Here is a 25,602-nt window from a genome sequence, read left to right as displayed (position 1 = left end):
GAAATCCAATTGGATTTATTTATTTAGGACTTAAAGTGTGGATATGAGGCCCACTGATGAAATGTGCAGATGCACTAATGACGGTAATGAAATTTAAAATGACTACAGCACACTTCATTTTAATTTTCGACAGATTGTGGAACTGACTGGGCTGTGTGCATTTAACTCACTTTCATTAATATAAGCATTCATATCTATACCCATATGCTTGTGAATTTCTTATAATGTTAAACAGCAGTTATATTCCTGAAATAAATACAGTCCATTTTAAAAGTAAAAAAATGCTTTTGATTGTAGAAATAGCTGCAGTTTCTCTAAATTAATAAAACTGCTATAATATTCACAGCACATTTTGAGATATATAAGAACTATTAAATTTGAAATAGTCTATCAATGGGGTATTTTCAAGGCAAAGTACATTTTTAAAGTGATAAAGTCTTGCAGTCTACTACAGCATATCAACCTAATTTGTGACTCTGTGAAAAGCGTACAGCACACACTCAGTCACTTACTGCTTGATTGCATTTCACAGTTGGTTTAATTTGAAAAAGAATAAGATACAGCATATATTAAGTAGTGGAAACATTTGAGGTATTTTTTTTGTTTTTTACATTTTAAGAAGATGAAGTGTCTTATGCACTGCACCAGTATTTTATTTTATAATTCTTTATGCTGTTTTCTATGAGTTGTTTACTCATGAAAATATATATAAAAATGTATTAGTCTATAAAAAGATTTTACACATGGCCTTCCCTCTTCTGCCCATCGTCAATGAAGTTGTTCTGTGTGGCCTGTCTGGCCTGTTGCTCTCTTGGGATTTAGCGTTAGGTTAATCCGCTCAGAGGAAGGTGAGCGCTCGCATGTGGACCAACGATTACACACAGAGGACTCTGTCAGCCAAGCTCTGTAATCTCAGAGACCCTGTACAAACACACACACACACACGCACGAATGCAGTCGCACGCTAACTCACACAAATGCCTAGGCGAAAGCATGGTCTGCCTCCTTTCTCCCTCTGTCTTTTAGTTCCACACACACACACTCTCGCACACATGCACACACCGACACCCACACTATCTGGCCCGTGCTGCTTTTGTTTCTCTTATTCTCTTAAGACCTCTCCCTCTTGACAAATCATTTGGGATTTTGGGCGCTGATTCACAAAACCAACACTGACAACAAACTCTTACCCCTTCACACAGAGAGGGATTAGAAGGTCACGTGTCCCTGTGATTGGCCAGGGCATTGAGCCGATTGTCAGGGCACTTTGCTGTACACCAGGGGCTCAGTAGAGCTTTAGTTAAGTGAAGGGAAGGGACACATTGTGTGCCATGGTCAGAGTTTTTGCCATGTGTTTTAAAAGTGCTCAGACAAAATCAGCATAGGATGCACTGTTGCTTATATCACAAATCTAATATAATGTGTTGTCTAAAATCAGTGCTTAAAAAAAAAAAGTATACTACTGTGCTGCCTCAGAGCATTTAATACTGTACAGAAGGCACGTTTCAAGATTCCCTCCTTCTATGAAAACATTATTCTTAATGGAAACATCAGAAGCATTTATGTTTAAGCAAATAATTTAATGGCCCCTTTTGCTATGCTTTAAAGTTTTTTTTCCACTAATGGTTTCAAATATTTTGGAAGGGGTTTGCAGAGTTTGCTCAGTTAAACATCAGTAAAACACTCATTTGCAGAATGCAGGTTGGCAAGATCTGCAGGTAGATATTGAAGTACTGTAATTGGACTTCATGCCCCTTGGCTCAAATAAGAAGGTAATATAAGAGTCAATTGTAGAGAATCTTATTTACCTCATATGTAAGGAGTATATAATATCTTAAACTGTCAAGAGACATCCCTGTATAAACTGCAAATAACCCAAAATAAATGTAACAGAGAATACCCACTATCCAGATGTGATAGAATAAATATAACCTCTCTTTTAAATAAATTTATCTGACACAAATAGTGCAGAAATCTCTAGCCATTTGCTTAGAATAACCCTTTTCTTGTCTGTTTATAAGCAGATGAAAATACTTAAGTTTTATAATAACTCAAGGGCTCGTTGTATTCTTGTTTATTGCACAAGGCAGGTGTTCCCTCTTTTGCTACATGGGAGGAAAAGTCTCTTCTTGGTTTTCATACATTTTTATGGTACTAATGAAAAGCGCAGGGCTCAACCTCACCATGTGTTTATTTACTCATTGTGAACAGATCTCCCTTTCTTTGTCCTAACTGTTGTGCATGTTAGAAATGTTTACCCAAATGTTTCTTTGCCTTTGGAGCACTGTCTGTATATCTTCATAAGAGCTGCAATTACTCCTCAAACTTAAAAAATAATAATTTAAAGTAAATAACACAGTCCTTGAGTGGTTTATGGTGGATTGAATGCATACATTTGAATATGTCCTGGTTTTTGCATAATGATGCAAAGTCTTCTTCTGTCTCTATCTAGTAATTAGCAGTGACGTTCAGCAACTTTCTCAGTGCGCTGTAAGTGGATGGGGGTGTATGGGGTTTGTTCACTGGGGTGTTAAAGATCACAGAGGAATATATCAGCCTTTGATGTTTAATTGTATTGTAAAACACACTTTAGAATATTTCTGCATAAAGTAGACTTCTGGCTGTGCTGTGCTTTGTGTTTGCTGTTTCTTTGTGTGTTTGTCTGTCAGTGTATGCTGTGTGTCTGGGAGGTGTGTGTGTCTGTGTGTGTGTGTGTGTGTGTGTGTGTGTGTGCACGTTCAAGTTTGTGTCTTGTCTCCGTCTGTTTGCGCGTCGGAATGTTTGTGCTTTTGTGTTTTTCTTTTTTTTTTGTCTGAGTTTTGTGAGGTTGTCGCTGGTGTATATTCAAATGAAAATGCGTGTATTTCTTTTTCTCCTTTATTCTCACACTGAAGAGGGTAGGATTTGATGTCTGGGATGATGGAGCAGTCTGGAAAACAGTGTCAGTGTGAGGGCTGAAAAGGCAAACTGAGAAGACAGATGCACAGAAAGACAGAGAAAGACACACACAGAGAGAGAAAACGCAGATAGAAATTTATTTGAGCTTAGGTGACTTAAGAGCAGAGCGACAGCGTATTAGGCCTGTGATCATGTATTCTTCATTAAACAGAGATGCTTTCGTGATGTCATGCTTAACACACTGATCTAGATGAACAGGATGTCCTGCCTTCTTCTTCCTGTTTCCTGTTTCCTGCTCGGCCTGTTGGTCATTATGGCGGCAGCTGCCTGCTGGGTGGTCTTTGCTCGGTAGTGCTGACCACACAATCATATCGTCAGCTGCGGCCCACCTAAAGAGACACCCAAAACACCTCGCCATACTTGAGGCCTGCTCCCTGAAATATTTGGACAGGGAGAGAGTCCTGGGAGGCGAGAAGGCAGGAGGAGTGCAGGGAGAAGAGGACTATGAATGATAAGACAAAGAGAAACATTTAGAGTAGAACAGAGGTTGGATTTCTTTGTCTAAACATTGGATGGTTCAGATCAGGCTGAATCCTCAGCCCCAAGACTTAAATCATAAAATGAGAGTTAAATGAACAAGTTAATAAATTAGTTCATTATCTTCCCCGCCAGACACTTACTTTAGTTGCCTTCCTGTGAGATTTTTATTCTTTTTTCCAGTATCAGTGTAAAAGGCAGAATCCAAACAGCCTAGTCTGTAATACCACATACAGTGTATACATGCTCTACACATTGTGCGGTATACGGATTAACTAGGGATCCTTTTTAGTGAGTTTCAGAAGTTTGTTTGAGGTGTACGTGTGCATAAATGTGGCGACAGAAGGCATGTTTCATCATAAAACACAGTACCTGACCTGTGAACGGTGAGGGGCAACTTCTTACCCCCTAATATATTTTCATAAAGATACACCCCCCCCCCACTGCTTCACCATCTCCCTTTAGTGTGGCACAGATTTGGACGACACCCAATGGCAAAAAAAAAGAAAAAAGGTGTGGAGAAGGGGAGAGAGTGAGAAGAAAAAAATGTAGAAATGTTTTCCAGTGGCTGTAATTTATCTTTGTCACGACTACAACATAGCCGAGTCATTCTGCAACATAGTCCAGTGAGACGCACAGAGGTAGCTCTGTGCCTTGGCCTCACACAAGCTCACATCCATCTGAAGCCCCTGCTCACTCGTCTGCCACGATCTGCGCCGCTGCCGCCACTGCTCCCCATCCACGCTGCTGCAGAGCTTCACATGGCTGTTGCGTATTTTTAGCAGATCTTGTATTCACACTAGATTCAGAGGACTTAAATTTTACCCAGTCAGGCTTTTGTGTGATGTCGCTCTTGTAATAAAACAGTGTCACACTAAATTGCCACTAATAGGCAGCGCGATTGTTAAGTCTATCTTTTTTTTCTCCTCTAAGGGAGAATATTACAGCCTTAAATGTGATGCTTATTTTTCATTTTTGAGTCTCACATATCTGGGCAAAGTTTGTAACATCAGGAGGTTCGCTGCTCAACTCAGAGGGGACCGTGCCGTTGCAAATGCTGTTAACAACGTCTACGTCGGTAAAAAGCTACAGTATATAAGAATCCACACTCTCCTTCTTCTGCACAGCACACAGCTTAACCAGGCCGTGCCCTGCCAAAGTCCACACCAGTGTTCCTTTCCACTGTCATCTGTGCCATTCCCACACCAAAGGCCAGCCTGTAAAAGAATGCGCAGCACAGGACTGTTTTGAACACTTACATTACTCAGCTGACCAAAAAAAAAAAAAAAGAAAGTCAGGAGAGAGCAGGACAAAGAAAAGGGGTGTTGCTGCTACATGAAGAAATTTGAAAAAGAAAGAAAAAATAAATTACGCTCAAACTTTTCAGCTAAACTGTAATCTGAAATCAAACTTAATAATACACAATAACATACAGCAATATGAAGTGCCCTGAAGGCGGAGAAGGGTGAAGCAACACCCCCCCACACACACGCATACACCCCTTTTCTCTTTCTCAGTCATTTTTTTTTTTAAACTTTTTTTTTTTCATGCCGGCTCCTTCTGCCCCGTGATGTATGGCTTTTTCCTACAGTGGCTCTTCCAAAGTGCAGCTCGTGATGTCATTAATTTTATTCATACTTTATGGATGCTCTGTCTGGAAAAAAATGAGAGAAAAAGGAGAGGGACGAAGTGAGGAGAGAGGGAGGAAGATAGAGGGAGAGGAGAAGAGATGGTGTTGCGGAAGGAGATTTTCAGTGCAGTTGCATGTATAATGAATGAGGGGGCACTTTGTTTGAAACTCCAGCTTCACTTCAAGGTTTGCTGGGCAGAGTGGGGCCTTGTGATCTCACACCAGCCACTCTCTTTATCCTGCCAATAGATGCTTTCACCTGGCACTGTGGTTCGACCCAGTGGAAAAACAAATAACCTTGTGTGTGTGTGTATAAGAGAAACACACAGAGAGAGGGAGAGAGAGAAAGAGAGAGAGAGAGAGCACTGACAATGGAGCAAGGGGTTGGGGGGAAAGGGTGAGGAGCGGGTGAGAGAGGAAAGAGGTGAGTTTGTATAACAGCAGCAGTGCAATGACGCCCAGACGATACTGAGGAGAATACTGGCACCCAGCCCACACTTCCTAAATAGTGCTCTCTACAGAAATAGCTCAGCCTTGATATTGACTTTTGTCTGGTGTGTATGTGTGTGGATGTTCACGTTTGAGCATGCTCGATAGGAGGACAGAGATGGTTTCATTGTCTAGTGTGGAGTTTTTCACTTTGTTAGTATCAGTTGTTAATTCTTGGTAGATATTTTTGCGCTCTTGGCCATGTGTTTGCGTGTTAATGTTATACTGCATGCGTAAAGAAGTGAGTCGCCTTTATTATGTGGGATATAAATGGCCTCCGTCTTATTTTTGGCCCTGCGCTGGACTCATGCTTTTATAAATAGCCGAGGAAGTGCGGGGGATACCTGTCGTGGCTCCAGCCTCCCTCCAGCAGAGTCCCAGTGCCTACACGTCACATCCATCCACCGCCGGCCCACTCCGGGCTACGGCAGAGCAGCCCCCTCGGGGCCGGGGAAACAGGATGGGACTCAAATTGAGGGTGTGAGAAAATCAGTCTCTGGAGTAAAACACAAAAGGGCTTGCAGTTCAACATGAGCAGCCTAGCTGACACTGTCAGATTTTGTAAAGTGTGGATTATAAAAAAAAAGTTAATTTTTTTCACAAACACTAAGGCTTTAAGAAGTGTCAAGATGGCAACACAAAAGAACGTCTTCATAATGAGAAGTGTGTTTTTTTGACACTTAGTCTACGAGTGTAAGGTCATAGGGTGGTTTTCTCTCCTCTCCGCCATCTGTATGCCGAGGTGTCTTGTTAATTTCATTTCTGCATCTCAGGCATATGCCATGTGAACAGCACTGGGAGTGTTAACTTTCTCTCTTTGCGTCAATGTACACTGTTTCCCTCACATTCTGCTCTCACTTTCTTATGGGATGATCTGGCTCTATTATTTTTGACAGTATAATCAGTGTTTTTGAATGATGGAGCGCTTAATAAAAAAAAACATGTGTGAATGCGCCTTGCTGACAATGATGTTTGAGTGTAGAATTGACTTACTATAGTCTGTTTATACTGCTAACATCCAACAGTTATTTATTTATGAAAAGGTTCAGATCATCTCGGGTCAAACTCATATTTAATGTCTCAATTATGTGGGCGGATAACAGTCTTGTCGCTTATTCCTCTTATCCTTTACTGGGCATCACATTCCTCCATCGAACCATCTAATTATTTGGTCTTGAATCCACGTTATTACACTGAGATGCTCTTTTATCTGTGTAAATGGAGTCTGTCTAGTAGAAAGTGGAAAAACAGCACATGTTAAGCCTGTAATTCCATTAAACATGAGCATCATCTGTGCTGTATCCTAGCCCGAGATATTGTTCAACCTCTAAATGAGTGCCACTGTACATCTTGGCCCCTCATATCCGGGGCCAATAGTCATATTCAGAATAGGGCCAAAAGAGAGAAATAGAGAGACATAGAGAGAGGGAAAAATCTTTGAAAAGCTTTACTGCCCTTGGTGGACTGTCTCTATACGGAGAAAGAGAAACCATTCCCTTTTTTTCGAATGTGCTTTTTTCCCTTTTTCTCTGTGAAGGGAATTGTGCTGCCTGTTATTAATGTGCTTTTGACAGCTTAATTTGATAAGCGGGCTACTTGTTAAAGAAGCCTTGGATTGTTCTCATAGAAAGAACACGCTTTTTTTCCCTCCCATGTTCTTCAAAATGCTGCCGCACAGTCTGTCGATGACCCAGTTCTGAGAGATGGTCGAAAACAAGGAAGAGCAGTGCAAAATCCACAGGGAAAAGAAGGGAGAGAAGGCAAGAGGGTAGCTGGAGAGGGAGAGAAAGATAGAGTGAGCAGGGATAGTATAAGTAAGAAAGGCACTTGTGGGAAGTTAACTCAAACGCTTTTCTTTCTTCTCTCTCCCTCTCGCCTCCTCCTCACTCTTCCTCCTCCTGCACTGAGCAGCCTACCTTCTTGCGCTCCTCTTCCCTGTAGCCTAATCGGAAGAGAAACGCTAGGAACGATAACGGGGATTAGCTTCCACTGCTCGCCAGCTCCCCTTGGTTAAGTACACGTGTAATGAGTTGTTTATTTGGGATAATGCACAGTAGGTGCAGCAGAAGCCCAGAGCTGCCCTCACCTCCCTCTTCCTCTGCTTACAAAGACACACAACAGAAATATGCACATCAAGCAAATGCACAACACAAGCTCTAACACCACAATGAACATGCAGCATACGTGGTGTGAACATTGACGTGCGCAGGTATGTGCAAATACATACATTCACACACTCAACCCTCTCACAAACACACCCACTCGTACAAATTCCCACACACAGCTGTGATGCAGGTCACTTGCTGTGCAGAGGAAGAAAAACCCTGAGTTTGGAGTTGAAGGGGTTTAGTGTGTGTGTGTGTGTGTGTCTGTGTGTATGTGGGGGGGTGACGTTCTCAGGCCTTCTTTGGGTCATAAGGCCGGGGGATTTTTCTCAGGGTGAAGAGAAGGGGAAGAAATTGAATGATATGAGAAAAAATGAAGGGAAGGAACCAAGAGAAGGAAAAGGGATATGCTGTGCCCGCTAGTCTGCGCGCGTGTCCGATGATCTTGAGTGCACGCGGGCCAAGTTTGTGTGTATGTGTGTATGTACATGAAGTGGAAAAAGCTGTTGCCTTGTGGAGGGGACGTGCTCTGCTATCATTAGCTGGAGGGGGGTGGGGGGGAGTAGGAGGGGGCAGGCGAGGTTATGTGAACGGTGCAGCTGTGCTCGTAGCAGAGGGATTTGAGTGGAGGGGGGGAACTCCAGGCAGCCAGGTCCTTCACTGAACCACCAGCTCGCAACACAGAGGAGAAGAGAAGAGAAAAATTCAACCAAGCAGCGAGCCTTGTGAACCAAACACAACTCGCCGCCGCCCCCTCTGTCCACCGTCCCTCCATCCCCCACTCCTTCACTCCTCCGCTCCTCCACTTTAGCTCTTTACTTCCCAAATAGGAAAAATAAATAAATAACGATTGATGCTTGATGGCAAGGATAAGAGTGCAAGAGAGAGGAAGAGGAGGAAAAAAGAAACAGTCATGATTTATATATAGTGTAGGGTACGCTTTTCTGTAGGCCATTTGTGGTTTTACTGTCCATTTTTATCTCAGACTTCAGTCAAAATAACATTTAATTCAATTAATAACAATCTTTGTTTTCAAATAACTGTATTAGGGATAAAGAATTGTTGTTCAAGTTTGCTGCCTTTTTGATGTTTGGGGGGATTTCCCCACGACTTGACGTACAAATCCAAAATCACTCAAATTTGTTTAAAGCTTCCTCCCCGCCTCTATTATTTTGCTCGCTGAAAGAGTCGGAGCCCACGTAGCGAAGGATGGTGCGGCAGACGAAGACCCAAACTTGCTTGTCAGCCCGTGTGATCAGTCGCAGTAGAGAGACAAGGCAGAGGTGGCTGAGAGACGACAGAACACAGAATGGCATCGGCGTGCACTGCTAATGCATTCAGCCTGCCACCATATCCAACAACAAGGCAAAATATCACACAACTCACTTCACAAGATGTTCCTACAACAACAACATCAACAATAACAGACATATAAATGCACACACACACGCAGGCACACAGTCACACAGTCACACACAGGCTTGCGCACATGCATAAATAACCACACACAGCATGTTAAAAACCAACCATGAGGAACAAGAATTTGAAAGCAAACAAACAAGTCAGAATGTAAGCAACTTGTCTGTGACTTTATGACAGAAAAATAAATGAAAAATGAAAAAACACCTTTTTGTTTCATGAGAAAGGGAGCTAAATTGCTGTGGTGCACCAGGCATTCAAATTTTGAGGTAAAAAAAAAAAGTTTAAAAAAAGAAGTTCCTGGCAGATTTTAGCATAACTGTGAACTACGTTGAGCACAATGGTGCGCTAAAAATAGAGCGTGGTCAAACAGCAGTAGTGCTTTGGCAAGAGGGTCATCTCCATGTGATACAGTGGCCTTCACTGTAACCACATATTGAGAGCAGAGGCACTCTGCCAAAGCATGTAGCTTCACAGCAGTAATTTAATATTTGTTTGTCTCTATTATTTCTTTCTCCCCTCTCTCCTTCCCCCTCTCTCTCTCTCTCTTGCTTATGGGGGTTAAGTAACAGTAAGCTTTATCAGATTACTGGGTCTGAGGTCTCTTTCAAACCTCTCTTTGCCATCTTGATTTTGTGCAGCTGTGCAGACTCTTTAATCATACGCTATCTTTTTTCACTCACCCTCCCCTCCTCTCCTCCCTTCTTCGCGTCGTCCCTCCTCCCTTAACATATGTTAATTGGCTGCTTTCTGTGACAAATTACGAGCGCTCGCTTTGATGAGGTCGGGTTGTGATGGTGCTGGGAGTGGAGTAGAGTAGAACTGCCAGACCCTCGCCGGTTCCCCCTTAACCACTCCAAAAAGGAACGCGGCACCCAGCCGATGACTAATGAGAGGCTTGGACTGGGTCTGGCCCGGCTCTGGCCTTGGTGGGGCCACTCCCCTAAACAGAGGCTGAACTGTAGGTACCGTATGCCACCACACACCCGCCACACTCCATACAACCTTTATCCTCATGCACCCCACCTCCTCTGGGAACTGTAGAGCAGTGTGAGAGGAGTCCTGTGCTGAAAAAGATTCAGATTTTTTTAAGACCCAAGTATATGTTATGACATTTTTTCATCATAGAGATTGAAAAAAAAAAAACGTCTTATATATACTGCTTTGGATTGAATTTACTTTTTTTATGTTTAAATTGAAACAAAGCGCAGGAGTAACATAAATTATAGATGCAACGCATACAACCTACGTCTCGGGTTTACATTGGTGTGTGTATGTGTGTGTGTGTGTGCGTGTGTGTGTGTGTGTGTGCATGTGTGTGTGTGTGTGTGTGTGTGTGTGTGTGTGTGTGCGTGTGTGTCGAAGAGACAGTGCCTGGAAACATTATACCAGCCTTGCTTAAACAAACACCAACAGTGGAACAATCTCTGTTTAATGATGCGCAGCGTCAACAGAGAAACAATGCTCACCAATAATCAGCACAATCAGCTTGCGGTAACCAGAAAAAAAGAGGAGTGAACCTGACATCATCCTTGTAGGTTTTTTAAGTGTTGGGTGCGGTGTCAAATTCTGACTCCTTTCAATCTGTCCTACTGCTTCTTTTGCTCAGTCTTTCTCTATACCTCTCTTGCTTTCTTTCTTTCTGTCTCTCTCTTTCTCTGTCACAATCCCTCTCTCTCCCTACTCCACGATCTAGGTTACTCGGTTTCCTAGCAGAGCACAGGGACCGGAGGAGGAAAAAAAAAAAAAAACAGAAGGTCGAATCTATGAAGGACATCCTTGTTGAAGTGTGCAACCTTCTACTTCTCTGCAAATTACCCACACGCTGTGCATAGACTCAAAGCAGTGCTGAGGCTCTCACTTCAGCTCAGCAAGGCTGCGACCATGACACATAATGCTGTTGGAGTGTCACAACTGCAGGGAGAGACAGAGTTCTTTAGAGTGTTAACTATATTTCTTTTATTTTTTTTTTTTTTTAAGGTCAATTTTTTTTCCCTTTAAGACACGAAGCCAAGGTATGTGTGTTTAGTTCAATTTAAGAGCGATGCTAATTATGATACGTGTCAGGGTTTTTTTTTTAAGATTTTAAGTAAGTTGAGGCCCTCAGCACATTCAACACAAGTCTTAAGAAGACCCCCAGCAGTTTGTTACGGTCACAACTACAGAAATAAACACTTCACGTAACAGTTTCTTTGTGGAATCCAAAATTGCTGATGAAGCGAGAAAAAGAAAAATAGTAAATTCCACAACTTCCACAAAATAGAGCTGCCCGTCCACACATGCTGACTTAGTTACAACAAACAGCCAGAAAAAAAGGAAATCTTTTATTTACCTCTTCCCATCAGCAAGTGTGCATAACAGATAATGACACATAAGCAAGCACACATTTCCATAGTTGATAGACAGGCATGCACACACGCTAAAAAGGGTGACAAAACGAAGCTGGTGTAGAAAAAGGAAGTGCGCCGGGAACTCGTGGTTGCATGAGGGTTAGCCATGTTAGCATTAGCCTGCGGGTCTTAATTGAGGCCAGGAGGGAGCATTTAATAATTGCTGTCAGAAGATCAAATTTAATTCTCCTCTCTTCACAGCCACCACTGCTGTAGGGTAGAGTGAAACAAATTGTCATCAGAGATTTCTAAATGAACAAAGCTTTTAATTAGGGTGATTAGAATGCTGTGGCAAAGAGAAAGAGTAAAGGGGTGGGGGTGTGATGAAATCATCAGCGAGTCTTCTTAACCATGATGTCTGGTGTTGATACAGTGCGGGTGGGGGAGGAGCAGGGGCACACGACTACTGGGAAGTTTGCTGAACATAAGTAAGCATGGCCCGTGCAGCAGCGAGCCCCTAGCCTCGGTTTCAAACCTCTGACACAAACACACACACATACACGCACTCTCTGCCCTTCTCCCCCCGCTGGAGAACATTGCTAACATCCTGAGACATTGTCATACTCGGCAGGGAACATAATTGGGTGAATATGTCAGTGCTTTGTGTTCTTAGTGACATGACTCCCGGCTGTTCCTGTGGGGGCTGGGTACACTCATTGAAGGGTTTTTACTGCTATTCCACTGCGTTGGTTCATTGTTCATTACAGTGTTGTTTTTCCCCCCTTGTTTTATGAACATAATAGATAAGCAGGGGATGAGTTATCAGTGCACCTCGACGCACACTTGTGATCATTCATGTGCACGTGTGTGTGTTCATTTTCTGTTCCCGTCCCTTCAGTGTGAGCAGTTGGTTACACCTGGGTCCTGCGGTGCGCGGGGCAACATGTGAATTGAGACAGTGGTTTACACTCACTGGAAAACATGACCTGCGGCAGAGCTTTGTAAATGACTTTACAATGGCTGGAAAGAGAGAGAGAGAGACCAAGAGAGAGGGAGAGAGAGAGAGAACTGAAAGAAATTGCGTCAGTGTTGATAAAATGAAACTTAAGTGTAAGTTATTTGTGTTCAAACATCAGATGTGCGTATCACCACAATCAGCACCACTTCCATATTCAAAACCTCTTTTTTTTTTTTAAAACCCTTTTACCCGACTTCCTTCTCACCTTATACACGTGTCACCTCTATTAAGTTTATTCTTGTTATTTTCTCTGTCATCTTTTCTATCTCTGCTTTATACTTGAATGCATCCATTGCCCCTCCTTATGCTCATGCCATGGAAAGACTGAATGCGCTAAATGGTGATTCATTCCAGCCTTTCCGGGGCCTCTCCAAATTGTGGCTCGCCTATGCTTCTGCTTTTTCTTCTCTTCTCCTTTTTTTCTGATACCATTTTTTCCAGCTTGGCACAAGGGTATGTGTGTGGCAAGTTTGTCATTGCGGTCCTCTAAGTTTATTTGTTTATCGCTCATGGCTATAAGCCACTGTCACAACACAAAGCTGCTGACAGTCGACAGGGAATGCCTTTTTAACCGCATCGGCTACTCGTCCTCCCTATCTCCGTCTGTCTAGCTTCTCCTGGCTTTCACGTGTGCCCTCTTGCTCGTCTGCCTTTGGCCCAGCAGCTGCGGCTTTACAGCCCTTGGCCTCCTTTCAAAGAGGGGGGTTGACGCATTGTGTCAAGTCATTTTGTCCTTGGGGAAGTCAGCAATGGGCTATGGAAAGATGGCTCTCACCTGTCTCCATACTGGCTCTGACGGATGGCTACCTGCCTCCATTGCTGCTCTGATGGCCCAAGGCCCCTGTTTGCTGGTGCTGAGTGAGACGTGCAGCTGCCCAAATGAAGGGCAGGGCTCCACACTCCTCTACCTCCATTTCAACTCGCTCATTACTACCTTATACTATCATAAGACAGCTGACAAAACTCTTCAAAAACAATAAAAATTAAAGTGTCTCATATCAAAAACAGTAAATTAAATAGGCCTATTTTTTTCTGTAAACAGCCGTATTCAGTAGAATATAGATTTACTAAAATACAACCACAATTGAATATATCAATCTGTTGGGACTGATTGATTTCACAATAATAATAATTATAATAATAATAATAATAATAATAATAATAATAACGTACAGTAAGTTTTTCTTTAAATAATTTTACATCACCTTTTACATGGAAAGCAGACACATTAGTGTAATTGCAGCCACATAATAGAGCTTCTGTTTATTTATGCATTTTGAAGAAGACAGGTGAATTATCTCTAATTGCTCTTTAAATGGAAACTTCATTTAGTTTACAAATGTTCATCCCATTTCAGTTTGATTGCTGTTGTGATGGAAAGCTTTTGCAGCTAAGGTGCTAAATTATTGGTTTAAAAAAAAAAAGGAAAAAAATGTTACAGCTGATATTTTGAACTCATGCAATACCACTCTAATCAAAGGAACATATTTATCAAAATATGTTTCATGCAATGTATTCAAATGTAATATTATTTATTTAGGCAGACAGAAAGTTTTTATACTTTAACAGTTTTTTCCCCCCAGTTTCCCAGTCAGTGTTTCTCAATATGCTGGGAAACACTGCATGATTGAAAAAGTTTCTGGTTTGTTAAATTTAATTTAAATTAAAAAGTCGTCTTAACAGATTGCGTCTGTTTATTTGCACTTATCATCTGCTGTGGCCGATTGTATTTTGATTTCCAATTTCTGTTTTCTGAACGGGGTGATTTAGGGAAGGAAGCACCTTTAGCACCTTTGATTGTCTGTGCCTGCTGATGTCACATCCTTCCGCTGAGCTGTGTGTGTGTGTGTGTGTGTGTGTGTGTGTTTCCTGTCTTTCTGTCCTCCAAGACCCCGGGGCAGAGCTGTGGGATTGAAGGATAAGAGGGGAAAGTGCTGGCAGACTCTCATTAGTATGAAAATCAATTAAGTTTAAAGTTGACGTATGAAGCTTTAAGTTGAGGAATTGGTTGGCCAGAAATTTAGGGCTCATCTTGTAGCACTTGAGCTGCTACTTATAACAATATACTTTGTTCCATAATGTCAATCACACTTATGAGTGCTTGACAGAGTGTATAAAACTTGTGCCAACCACAGGCTATTGGCTCACTTTTCTCCTCATCAATAGACAGGTGTCTCAGTTCTAAGGCACATAGAGATTGAAAATAGAATACATGTAAAACTGTCTCTGTCTCACTAATGATCCAACTAAATCATGAGCTAATAGAGAGAGACAGGTGAAGACATATCCTCCAAAACACACAAAAGAACACACACACACTACAGCCTCTCAAATTCAAGTTTAGCAGGAACGCTCACTGGGAAAAAAAAGAAAAAGGAATGAACATATTATAAGATGATCCACCACTATCACTCTAATCCCCAGATGTACATGTTGCTAATCTCTTTAGCCGCTAACATGTTAAATTAGCCCTAATATCTGCCGAGATTCAGAGCCATAGAGGCCCACCTACGCGTGGGCTACCGCCCAGGTTTAGGTCACTCTTCTCCCTCAGCACTCAAAAAAGATACAGACATTAGAGTGGTGGGGGTGGGGGTGGTGGGGGCTGAGGGAAGTAGCAGTGATAGCCATTCGTCACCCTGCCTATCTCGCTCTGACAGATGGGGAGTGCAGCGTGCCACATAGAGGAGTCACTGCCTGTAATGACATTAGAGGCACAATGAGACCTGATACACATTTTTTTCTGTTCCCATCCTGCCTGGCCATCGACTCGCTCCTTTGCTTGATCCTTCCCCTCCTCTCATTCCTGCTGGTACATCTCCATCCACCCTGACAGGAGATAAAGTGCTGTGCACCACTATTTCCAAATAAAGCACAAACACACAAATGCACTCACAAACACATCACATTTATACCGGCATATATAGCTACATCAAAAACACAAAGAAGAAACCTCCAAAAAATCTACACATCTGAAAAAAAAAATCTTCTACATGACAGAAATGCTCAAGTAAAAATGGAGCACTGTGAGTGTGTACTGACATTCAGATTGTATTTGGAAAACCATATTAAAGCTCTTTTTTTTCGTCCTCCTCTTCAAGGAAATGGGAGTTTATTTAAAAAGAGAGAGCGTTTATTTAATGTACCATACACCTCCTAAAAGGTTTACTTACTGCAGTGTAATATGTTATTTCAAATCCTCACAGCCACATTTCCTAGGAGGATAGGGGATACTGGCGTTATATATTTTTTTTCAGGACACATGCTATTACCAAATGTGTTGCAGATGTACCATGAGCCGCGGCTGTGCTGCTGAGGTGGGGTTTCTTGGAAAAACATCGCCAATCCTGTCATGATAAATCACCTTCCCCAATTTGCTATAACATGTAGAATTAGGATACGAGGAAATCGGCATCAGCAAAATTCTACACGTCCATTCACACAACTTCCAGTTTCATTTTAACATTTCTACAAAATTAAATTCTGCAGAACTAATCTTGATTTTACGAAACTTTTGTTCTTGGAACTTAGGGTTCATGCACTTTTCTTCAGCTCATTCACAAACAAAAGTCTGCAGTTGTTTTCCGAAGTGACAAATAGTCCCGAGCATGAGTCAAGGTAAAGTTCCTGTTTTTGTCGCCCCCTCTTCTTGATTCGTCTTCAGTGTCTGTCCTCAATAACAAAGACACATTAACAAGCACCCCACAGACCGTCTATTAGAATGTGAAAAAGCACCATGTGCTGTATATTAGTTTTTAGTGACTAAACACTTGGGAGAGAGGCGACCTAGAATCAAGCCTTGTGGTGCACTGAGTGTATATGTTCTCATCGTCCTCTCAGCTCCACTTCTGAGACTCAGAGAGAGAGAGAATGCTCATTAGATCTATGTGCTGAATCGCTGCTCCCTCTCCATCTCTCCCATCCTCCCCAACCTTCATCCCTCTCTCTCTCTCTCTCCCTCTCTCTCTCTCTCTCTCTCTCTCTCTCTCTCTCTCTCTCTCTCTCTCTCTCTCTCTCTCTCCGTCCGTCTGCTTAACAGATGGGAGGGTCGTGGGTACAGCTCTTCCCCTCCCCCTGGAGAGGCCTGGTGCCTGTTCAAAAGATCCCTCTTTATGCTTCACTCCATTTCCCTCTCTTCTCTCCATTTCTCTGTTTTCCTCTCTCCGCTCTCCTTCTCTTTCATTGTCACCTCTCCAGCTCAAAGCACGGAGAGTTGAGACCCAGGATAAAAAACAAGCAGAGGAGCGACTGTTGTCCTTCTGTCTGCTTGGTGCCAGCGCGCTCCCTGACCCTAGCAGTCGCTCGCTCCGGCCTCCTTCCAGTTACCGAGCTAGTGTGAATGCCGGGATACCATTAGTCAGACTCCACGGAGAACATAGAGAAACTCTTTTGTGTATTCTTCATTTTCCCCCAGCTCATTCCCTCTCTCCCTACGCCTTACTTTGGGATTAGTAAATTGGCTTATTGTGCACAAGCTTGTTAGTTCTTTCTTCTGAGTCGCTCTGTGTGTCTTCATTTCTCCTCTTGTTTCCTTCTCACCTCATTTGCCCTCTCAAGGTCAGGTGTCAATGTCAGTCCACTGCGAAAAATTCCAGTCAAGGATTACCGCCCTGTGCCACTTTACCATGTTCTCTAAGCAGTGCTTGTTTCCTGCATTTCCCTCCATTTCGCCGTCTTGGCGTCATGAGGCTAAATTGGATTGAGTGATTCAGTGGTAATCTGTTAAGTTAACTGATGCTCTATCTACCACGAGAGAAGGAGAGGGAAGGGAGCCCGATGAGGAGGTGGGCACTCAGTTCTTATCCAGAAGCTGCCTGGCAATCATATGGGACGGGGGCGGGTGTGAGGAAAAGCGGGGGGTGTTGGCGGGAGAGAGGTGGGGACGGAGGGAAGGGAACTTGCCTCGTTGTGTAGGAGGAGGTAGAGGAGGCAAGAGTGAGAAGGGATGGAGAAGGAGGGGAGGGCTGACGCGGGGAGGCGCCGACACGGGGCTAAGCGGCAGCAGAGCCTCACCTCGGGGAGCGTTGGCTGTTGCTGGGAGCCAAAAGCAGGGATTAAATGTTCAGGACACGGGCTTAGTCTTAGCATTAATGTTACGTAAGGCCTAAGGTGTTGCCCCAGCGGTTGTTGACATTGAGAGGTTCAGCTCTGCTCAGCGGGCTGTGGGAGGAACGAGGAGGAGGTGGAGGCCAGGAGGCAGGGATCACGGAGGTAACGCCTCCTTGTTTGGAGCGATGCCCGGGCTGGGTAGTGTTGAGCACAAAGACTGGGAGGGGAAGATGCTGTCAGCCTGTGATTGAAGTATGCCGGCTTGATTGATATCCTTGTCTGGCTGTCTTGTGCCAAGCGCCTTAGTGTTGGCTTGTAATCCTAGTTTGTCTGACAACATCCTTCTTTGTTTTCTTCCAGAGGGCAGCTCTTTGTTTTTCTGTCTGTGGATGGGTGTGTTTGCGCAGAGCAATGCTAAAATGTTTTGGATAGCCTCTTCAGAGCTGCCACAGAGTTATTTTAGATCTTGTTATTATTATGATGGTGCAGTCCGGCTGTTGTCCTAACTGCCAAATGATGCATTTATGTTTGTATCTCATTTCTTCCATAAGTGGGCGTATTCCAAACCATCAACTCAGGAAGTTTTTTGTCATGTATTTCATCATTGTTCAAATTGTATTGTCTCACTTTGTTTTCCATTTTAATGTGATGGAAGGTTTTGGCAGAGAATCTTATAACATACACAATGTTAGATGCAATGTTATTACTTACAAGTTGAATTTACTTACTAAATCCATGGTTGGTAACGGAATACAAATAACAGGATTATGTATTTTAAAATAAAACTGTATTTGATAACAGTTGGAGGTTTTAATTGATGGTTTTCTGAATTCAGTTACTGATTAAAAAAATGTATTTCTTGAAGGGAATACATGTTTCCGCAATGGAGATTATGTTTTTGTTTGTTTGTCAGCAGGATTACAGAAATTCTATGAGCCTAAATTTCATGAAACTTGGTGGAGGTTTGTAGCATGGGTAAAGGAAGAACCAATTAAATTTTGGAGCGGATCCAAATCACGGGACAGATATACGAATTATTTTTCACTTTCATTAAGATTGCAAAATAGGACGTGACTTTGGCAGACATCTGCACTCTCCAGTGCCCTTTTAGTTTGATTTCCTATTTAATTTCCACAGTAATCTAATGGAATACTTTACAAAATACATTTTAGGGCATGCATTCATTAAGCTGTCGTGGAATATGTTTTAAAAGTAACCCTCCCAACATTAAATAAATCTATGTATGGATTATAAAGCCCACATCATCATATTAACACTAACTAAACTGAACTAAACACTTGATTTTGAAAGAACCAAGTAGGAAATATAGAGCCTGTGTTTTCTATTACAAATAAAAAGATCTAGTTATATGCTCCTACAGGCCTTCATCTGTCACTAAGAGACACAGTATCCCTGGATGTCCCTATTACGCGCTTTCATTATCAATGTCCTACTCTCTAGCACAAAGAGGTCAAGTGCATAGCAATGTGCTGTGCTCACCTCAGGGGTTTATAGCTTTCTTGTGCTTTCTCATGCATGTTACTCAATAAATACATAGATTCAGGTTAGGGGGAAGATAAAAAAAAGGAAAGAAGGGGAAGAGCATCACAATGTGCATGCATGTGTGCGGGATTGTGCAAAAGAGAGAATATGAGAGAGTGAGGAAGAGAGCAAGGGTGTATGAGAGAAGAGAGAGAGAGAGTGATAGTGAGAGAGACTGAGACTGACATGTCTTTTGGTGAAGCGGTGTCGTCTTCCACATCAATGTCTGATGCTTGTGCTGCCAGGTGCCGGAAATCTGGTTCAGAAAGGAGAGAAGAGAGAAGAAGGGGAAAGTAGAGAAAAAAAGGCAGGGTAGATGGAGGATTTTTTTATTTTTTTTATGTGACGGCGCTGACAGCTCCCCTGCATTGCACTGAGCTTAAATAATGGGATGCTCATTTGCATAACGAGGGACGTTATCACCTCTACTGTCAAAAGAAAACACAACAACAGTTCTTCTGCTCCTCCCTGAGATAGATTGGGTTGGCCTACTTTAGCACTCTGGAGAGATGCACTGGAGCTCTGGCTTAGCCAAGCTCACACACACACACACACACACACACACACACACACACACACACGTGAAAACTCACACAAACACATGCACGCACGCACGGACACACAGTCCCTCACTCACGTAAACTTTTTGGAGCGCAGCTTTCTTCTTCGCACATGCAGTCCAGCTCATCAGCTGCTGGCCTCCACTCCTTGAACACGGGTACACACACACTCCAACGTTCACACACAAGCAAACGCACAAGTGCACTTATTTAGATGCTCCTCAGATGCTCTCATTGACATGCAATGTCTCCAGCTGGATTAAGCTCTTGTTGAAATTTTTGTTTGATTTCTGTCTCTAAGAAACGTCCTTTTACCGTGTTTCAAAAGATCACTCTTGGCACTTTTTCTTCTTTTTCTTCTTTTGTTTTTTTGGCTTTGTTTTGCTTGAATATGGCAAGACTGAGCTCGGTTTTACATCTGTATTCTATCCTGCGACCCATGTCTGCCATTTTGGAGATGAGCTGCAGATAGAGTAGAAAAAGCTGTGTCTGGCAGTTCCACTGTCAATACAGTGCAGTTCGTGGGAAGAAACAAAATGTATTTCTCAGTCTGGAGGTAATGTTACAGTGTTGGTGATTAGAGCGTTTAAGTTAGCGGCACTTCCAAAACACTGTCAAACTCTCTGTGAACGAAGCGAGATCCTGACAGCGCTGTCTCCTCTCATAGTCGGTGCCTGGGAAAAAAATGCAAAAACTGATTTGCATGATATCGACAGTGAAAAACACAGCGGTTCTCACAACATTGTTGACAGATTCTTTGTCTTTCTTCACCCTCCCTTGTGGCTGCCATGATGCCACTTTTATTATTTTTTTCCTCTCAGTATTTTGCCATATTTCATTTCATTTAATGCTTATCCTCTCCTCTCCTCCCCCTCCCCATTTCTTTCTTGCAGGTACGGATGCTGGAATCTTTGAGTTGATTGGAACAAATAGAAAGCAGAAAAAACACAGATAAAGGAAGAGCAGAAGAGAAGAGAAAGAAGAAGAAGAAAGAGGAGAGAGAAGAAAGCATAAAGTTCTTTAGAAAGAGGAGAGAAAGAAAGCGACGGGGACGATGGGGAGGAAAAAGATTCAGATCACGCGGATTATGGATGAACGCAACAGACAGGTAAGTCCCTGGGGGATGGGAGGATGGATGAGTATGAGGGTGGGGGAGAGGTGGGGGTGGAGGATGGAGGAAGGAGAAACACCCTACACCCCACATAGCCCTCAACAATGAAGGTCTTCTGGGAGTCTGGGCAATATGTGAACTGGGCGACAGAGAAGTATACGCGGGGAAAGCACAGTTATTGCTTTGGGTGGAAGAGTTCCATTGGGTTATAATGGCAGGTTTGTTTCCCCTCAATCTAACAAACCAGTGTGAGGGCGCCGGGAGGAGTTTTCCAAAAAGGGATTTGCATGAGAACATTTGTAATTCTTAAAAACCATTCTGCATATCACTGCCCGCTCTGAGGGCTGTGGCCTACACACAACTGTAGCACCCTTCACACACCCAACCTCTCACACCATGCCACCCAGTTTAGCTCACTGGCAGTGGAATATTACCGGGAACAGGGTGGTAGCACCGGAGAGTCAGGGTGGGAAAAAACATAAACAAATAACTAAACAGAGATGGGATGGTCTATAGTGACACACCGCAGTGGGCCAACAGGGTGGAGATGAAGGAGACAAACACTGAAACAGTATTTTTTTTTAGCTAAATCAGTAAGAGCAGAAGTGCTGTAGCTTTCCTCTGCATTGCACAAGAGATGCATTTTTAAACCAGCAATACTGTACAGTCATTTGGGTAAAAAAAAAAAAAATCCTGGTCATTTACCAAAACCAAGCAACAATGGAATTCTTGCTAGACACTGTTTTATCAACAGCTGGCATTACTTGAGAGAGAGACATAATAAATTGTGGACAGCCTGATTCAAGCAGACACTACCGTCTGTGGCAGGAAATAGATAGAGACAGAGCTCTCGCACTGCCCTCGAGGCCCACAATTGATCACTTCCTGTGGCACGACTGACCACTGACACTTTGTCAGCTTCCTGGCAGCCCAATTGGATCCATACGCTGCTAACGTGGCCCCTGGAGCCCAGGTCAAACACAGGCACAAACACCTTGTCTGAACACACAGACCCACTTCATCGCTTGTACCGCGTCTTTATCATCTGAATTCCACAAGAATAGCCCACAACAGTTTCTCACAGAGCGCTTTATCAAACACTTGTAATTTGCAGCTCGAGTAAAGTGACATAAAAAGGCTCAAGGAATCGATTGGGCAGTACTGGAGGAGTAATTGAAGCAGATTGCGACCCCTGTCATGACTGCTCTCAATGAGTGTGATTGCAAGAGGATAGTGAGAGGAGAGTGAGGATGTGAGTGTACCTGAGATAAAGACTAAACTTCCAGTAATCATGATTTTACTGTCTGGGATACGCATCGTGTTCAACGCAAAAACATGGTGCTTTTAGAGTCACAGCTGCAGCACATACAGTAGCGAGTGAAATCTATACATGCGAAATATTTAACAGTATGTGCAGTACCGTATGCACCTATGTGCTCTGCATTCGGATTTATGTATTTGTTATTGAAAGAGAGACGGGCAGAGAGAAAGACAGAGACAAGAGCAAGGAGGAGGTCACAGAGTTTCAGATGAGGACTAAAGCTATCGTGTTGCTGCAGCACCCACACTTCCTCCTTACTGTTATCTCAGCCCTTTCTCTCTCATCCCACCTTAGACTGGGCCCGCCAGTTGCACTAGGCACTCCGGCTCCTGCGGATAAGGAGGGAAAGAGGGAGACAGGAAGGACACCTGAGGGGAATCGATGCCTGAGATATCCGGGCTTTACTTACAGAAGGGGGGGGAGGAGAAAAGGAGAGGAGAGGAGAAAGGGTTCAGGGAAAGGAAAATCAATATATCACTGGATTTTGTTGTTTTGATCTCTGATATGATAGATTACTTTTCTAGTTGTTTGTTTTAGTTGAATTGCTATTCTTACTGACATGATGTCATCCAGTCATGTGGAAAGCACCGCATGAGCACATGCCATTCAGTGTCATTCAACCTTCTGCCTAAATACATTACATCACCATATTGTGAAGAGGTGGACATCACAAGACAGAGACAGACACAGAAACTTAAATTTTCTTCTTAAAAGAAAAAAAAAACAAAAACGGAAGCTTTGGCTTTGCATATTTTCACTTCCTTTTTGAGGAAATGTCCCAGAGCCAAAGCCAAATAAACACCAGAGGAGTTTGTATAGAGCCCCCTTCAACCTCACATTCTTTACATACTTTTACTTTTAATGTCTAAAAAGTTTTGCTTAAAGCTCCTCTGTGTTTAACAGATTGATGCTGTCATTGTGATTTGTAAGATACAGCAGAAGTAATAGTTATATGACATAATATGAATATTCAGTGACTGATAAAGTTGGTTAACAGAAAATGGTACAGTTCCTGTTTCTGTCCAAAAGCAATATAAAGTTATTGTAACATTGCCCCTCATTCTTACATGCCTGCATACACACTTCATACTGCAGTCGCCTTTGGAGTGGCACCACTCTGTGTGGCTGTCAGCGCTACCTTGCCACCTACAGGGCTACACTGCCTCCCCACTCCTGCCCTCCTTGCAGCGGCAGCATCACAGTGGGCACTGGGCCTGGCTCTCTCTGGGCGGCCACTTTGGGCTGCCACCCCCAGGCCCCGAAACACTTCCCCAGAGCAGGGGCAGAAGGGCCAGGCCTCCCTGGCGTTGACTGGCTGCCCAGAGCTCTGGACAGTGGGCAGCAGTGTGTGAGCCCTGGCTCCAAGCCCCCCGACCACTCAGACCCTCTCCCAGCCTCGGGCACATGAAAGAGCCCCCTGTGCCATAAACTCATGGGCTGCACACAGAGAGCAGACTCTCTTGCCCCAGCTAGCACATACACAGATAGACACACACACCTACAGTACAAGATGCATGCACAGGTGTGTGTGTGTGTGTGTGTGTGTAGATTTGAGACATAGCAGATTATACACTCAGACACATACTTAGATGGTGTATTTGGTGTCTTGTTGGTATGGCTTAGACAAATGCATGCTTGTAAACACATGTACACATCTAAAACGCATCCATCTCTCTGGAGTCGGTCTTGGGGATCGACTAATTTGCTGCAATTGCCTCTAATTAGTGTTACCTCTCCAGCCAGTACACTCAGTGGGCTTAATTTAGGATGACTTGTTTGTGAAAATCTGTGTGTGTGTGTGTGGGACATGTGGTTTCCAAGGGGGAAGGGACCCAGGGCCAAAGGTTAAACATGTATCAGGTCATCAGTGACAGGAAGTAAAACAACAGGATCTCCCAGCTCCCACAAACAACAGTCACACTAACACGTACTTGGCTGGAAACGATGAAAAAAATATGTTTTTTCATGTCGTAGTGCATGTGCCGCTTCTATCCTTTCACAATGTTAACTGCAGCTGAAATAAGGGTTTTTTTGTTTCTACGACAAAGCATTCTTCTCTCCAATCAACAGCACTGGGGTGAGAAAATGTGCGAGTGAAATTAACAGCAGGAAAATAATGAGGCCCAAAGGGTAGCTCCTCACCCCTGCACCCCTCCTCTAATTCCCTGATTCTCTGTTTCCCACCTTCTGCCATCTCCTTCTTTTACCACAGCAAGTGACACTGCTCTCTATCGTATGTTCAGTGCTTTGAGACTTCACCTGAAATGGGCTCACTAAGCTTTCACCTTCTCTCTGGTGTATTTCTTTTTTCTCTTAAGCCTTCTCAACATATGTCTTGGTTTGTTTCTCATTCACATGTTTTTCACATGAATCCCTCACCTTTCCTCTCTACTTTTCGCAGCAATTTCTACTCAGTAAAAAGTCATAATTTGTCTGTCTTCCTCTCATTTCTTTCCTTTTTCCACTGTAGTGTTTTAATTTTTAAAGTAAAAGTCTATTTATTTATCAGGGCACATTTTGAATGATTATAGAAGAAGCCTGTAGAATAGACATTAACATTTTTTTTCACTTATTACAAATTAATCGGCCCATAATTTGCAGGTCACTTACATTCTCTTTTTTTACTTTTCTTCCTGTTTTACGAGAAGCTCATTCAGAACTGTGCCTGCCATGAGAAGGCGTAATTGGACATAACAGGGTCTTCCTGCACCAGAAATCACTATAACAATTAGAACTTTTGGGACATTCAATCTGTGTAAAAACCAATTTAGACCAAATGGCTCATGTTTTTTTGAACATGAACATGAACATTGGTTAAAGTAGTGAAAACGCTGAGCCTTAAGTATACAGTGTCAGCCTTGCTGCCACGACAAAAAATGTAACCACTGCAAATGAATGACAACAAAGTTATTTTTGTCATTCCGGCCACTAACTTGGGCCTTGCAATGTAACATCCACTTTTTCTTTTTTGTAGTTAGTGGGCATATCCTTTTCCAGTTGCGGTTTTTCAGCATAAACAGGAGCATACAGACAAGGAGCGTAGCCAATCATTTCAGTCCTGTCCTGATATGTAATTACAAGTTCTGGTGAGAAGAACAATCTAAACTGGCATGTATTTTAGGACACATATAACTAAAATCGGCATAATTAAGACAGCACTCAATCAGCATAGGTTAGCTTTTAACTACTCAGGACTCTTTCGATTCAAACACTGAATGAAGAAATGTTTGGAGTCTGCTGCCTCCTGTTCCTACTGTATAATGAAGGCGTCACTGAAAAAGGATGATAAATGGGTTTTTTTCAGAAGAGAGAAGAGCATAGCATATATTAGAGGTGGGACAAAGCCTCTTTTGTCGTAATGCCCCTCTTAACAGCTTCTTTGGCTGTGAGGCAGAGTTCAGGCCCAGGTCTTGGGCTCCTCTTATTCCTTTTGCGTAAGCCTGTGTCTTCCTGCTTGGCCCCTGACAATGGGATAAGTGTTTGTCTCAAGACAAATTGTGCTGCTCCATAGCTGACTGACATACGTGTGTGTGTGTGTGTGCCTGCGTGTGTGTGTCCCCGCACGGCCATGTTTGGTTTGCTAACCAGCAGTT

General features: G+C 43.1%; 1 protein-coding gene across 5 annotated transcripts in view; it reads left to right on the top strand.

Annotated features, from left to right (window-relative positions):
• mef2cb (myocyte enhancer factor 2cb) overlaps window positions 1–25,602 on the top strand; it is a 62,401-nt gene that overhangs the window by 1,338 nt on the left and 35,461 nt on the right. For all 5 annotated transcript variants that reach the window (XM_059337970.1, XM_059337969.1, XM_059337966.1 and 2 more), the window contains exon 2: window positions 20,471–20,685. In XM_059337970.1, the coding sequence (XP_059193953.1) occupies window positions 20,632–20,685 (54 nt within the window). In that variant the 5' untranslated portion in view covers window positions 20,471–20,631. The remainder of the gene's footprint in view (window positions 1–20,470; window positions 20,686–25,602) is intronic.

The sequence above is a fragment of the Centropristis striata genome, chromosome 7 (genome assembly GCF_030273125.1).
Source record: "Centropristis striata isolate RG_2023a ecotype Rhode Island chromosome 7, C.striata_1.0, whole genome shotgun sequence".
Classification (NCBI taxonomy): Eukaryota; Metazoa; Chordata; class Actinopteri; order Perciformes; family Serranidae; genus Centropristis; species Centropristis striata.
Note: the sequence above shows the minus strand (reverse complement) of the source record. Positions and strands in the feature narration are given on the sequence as shown.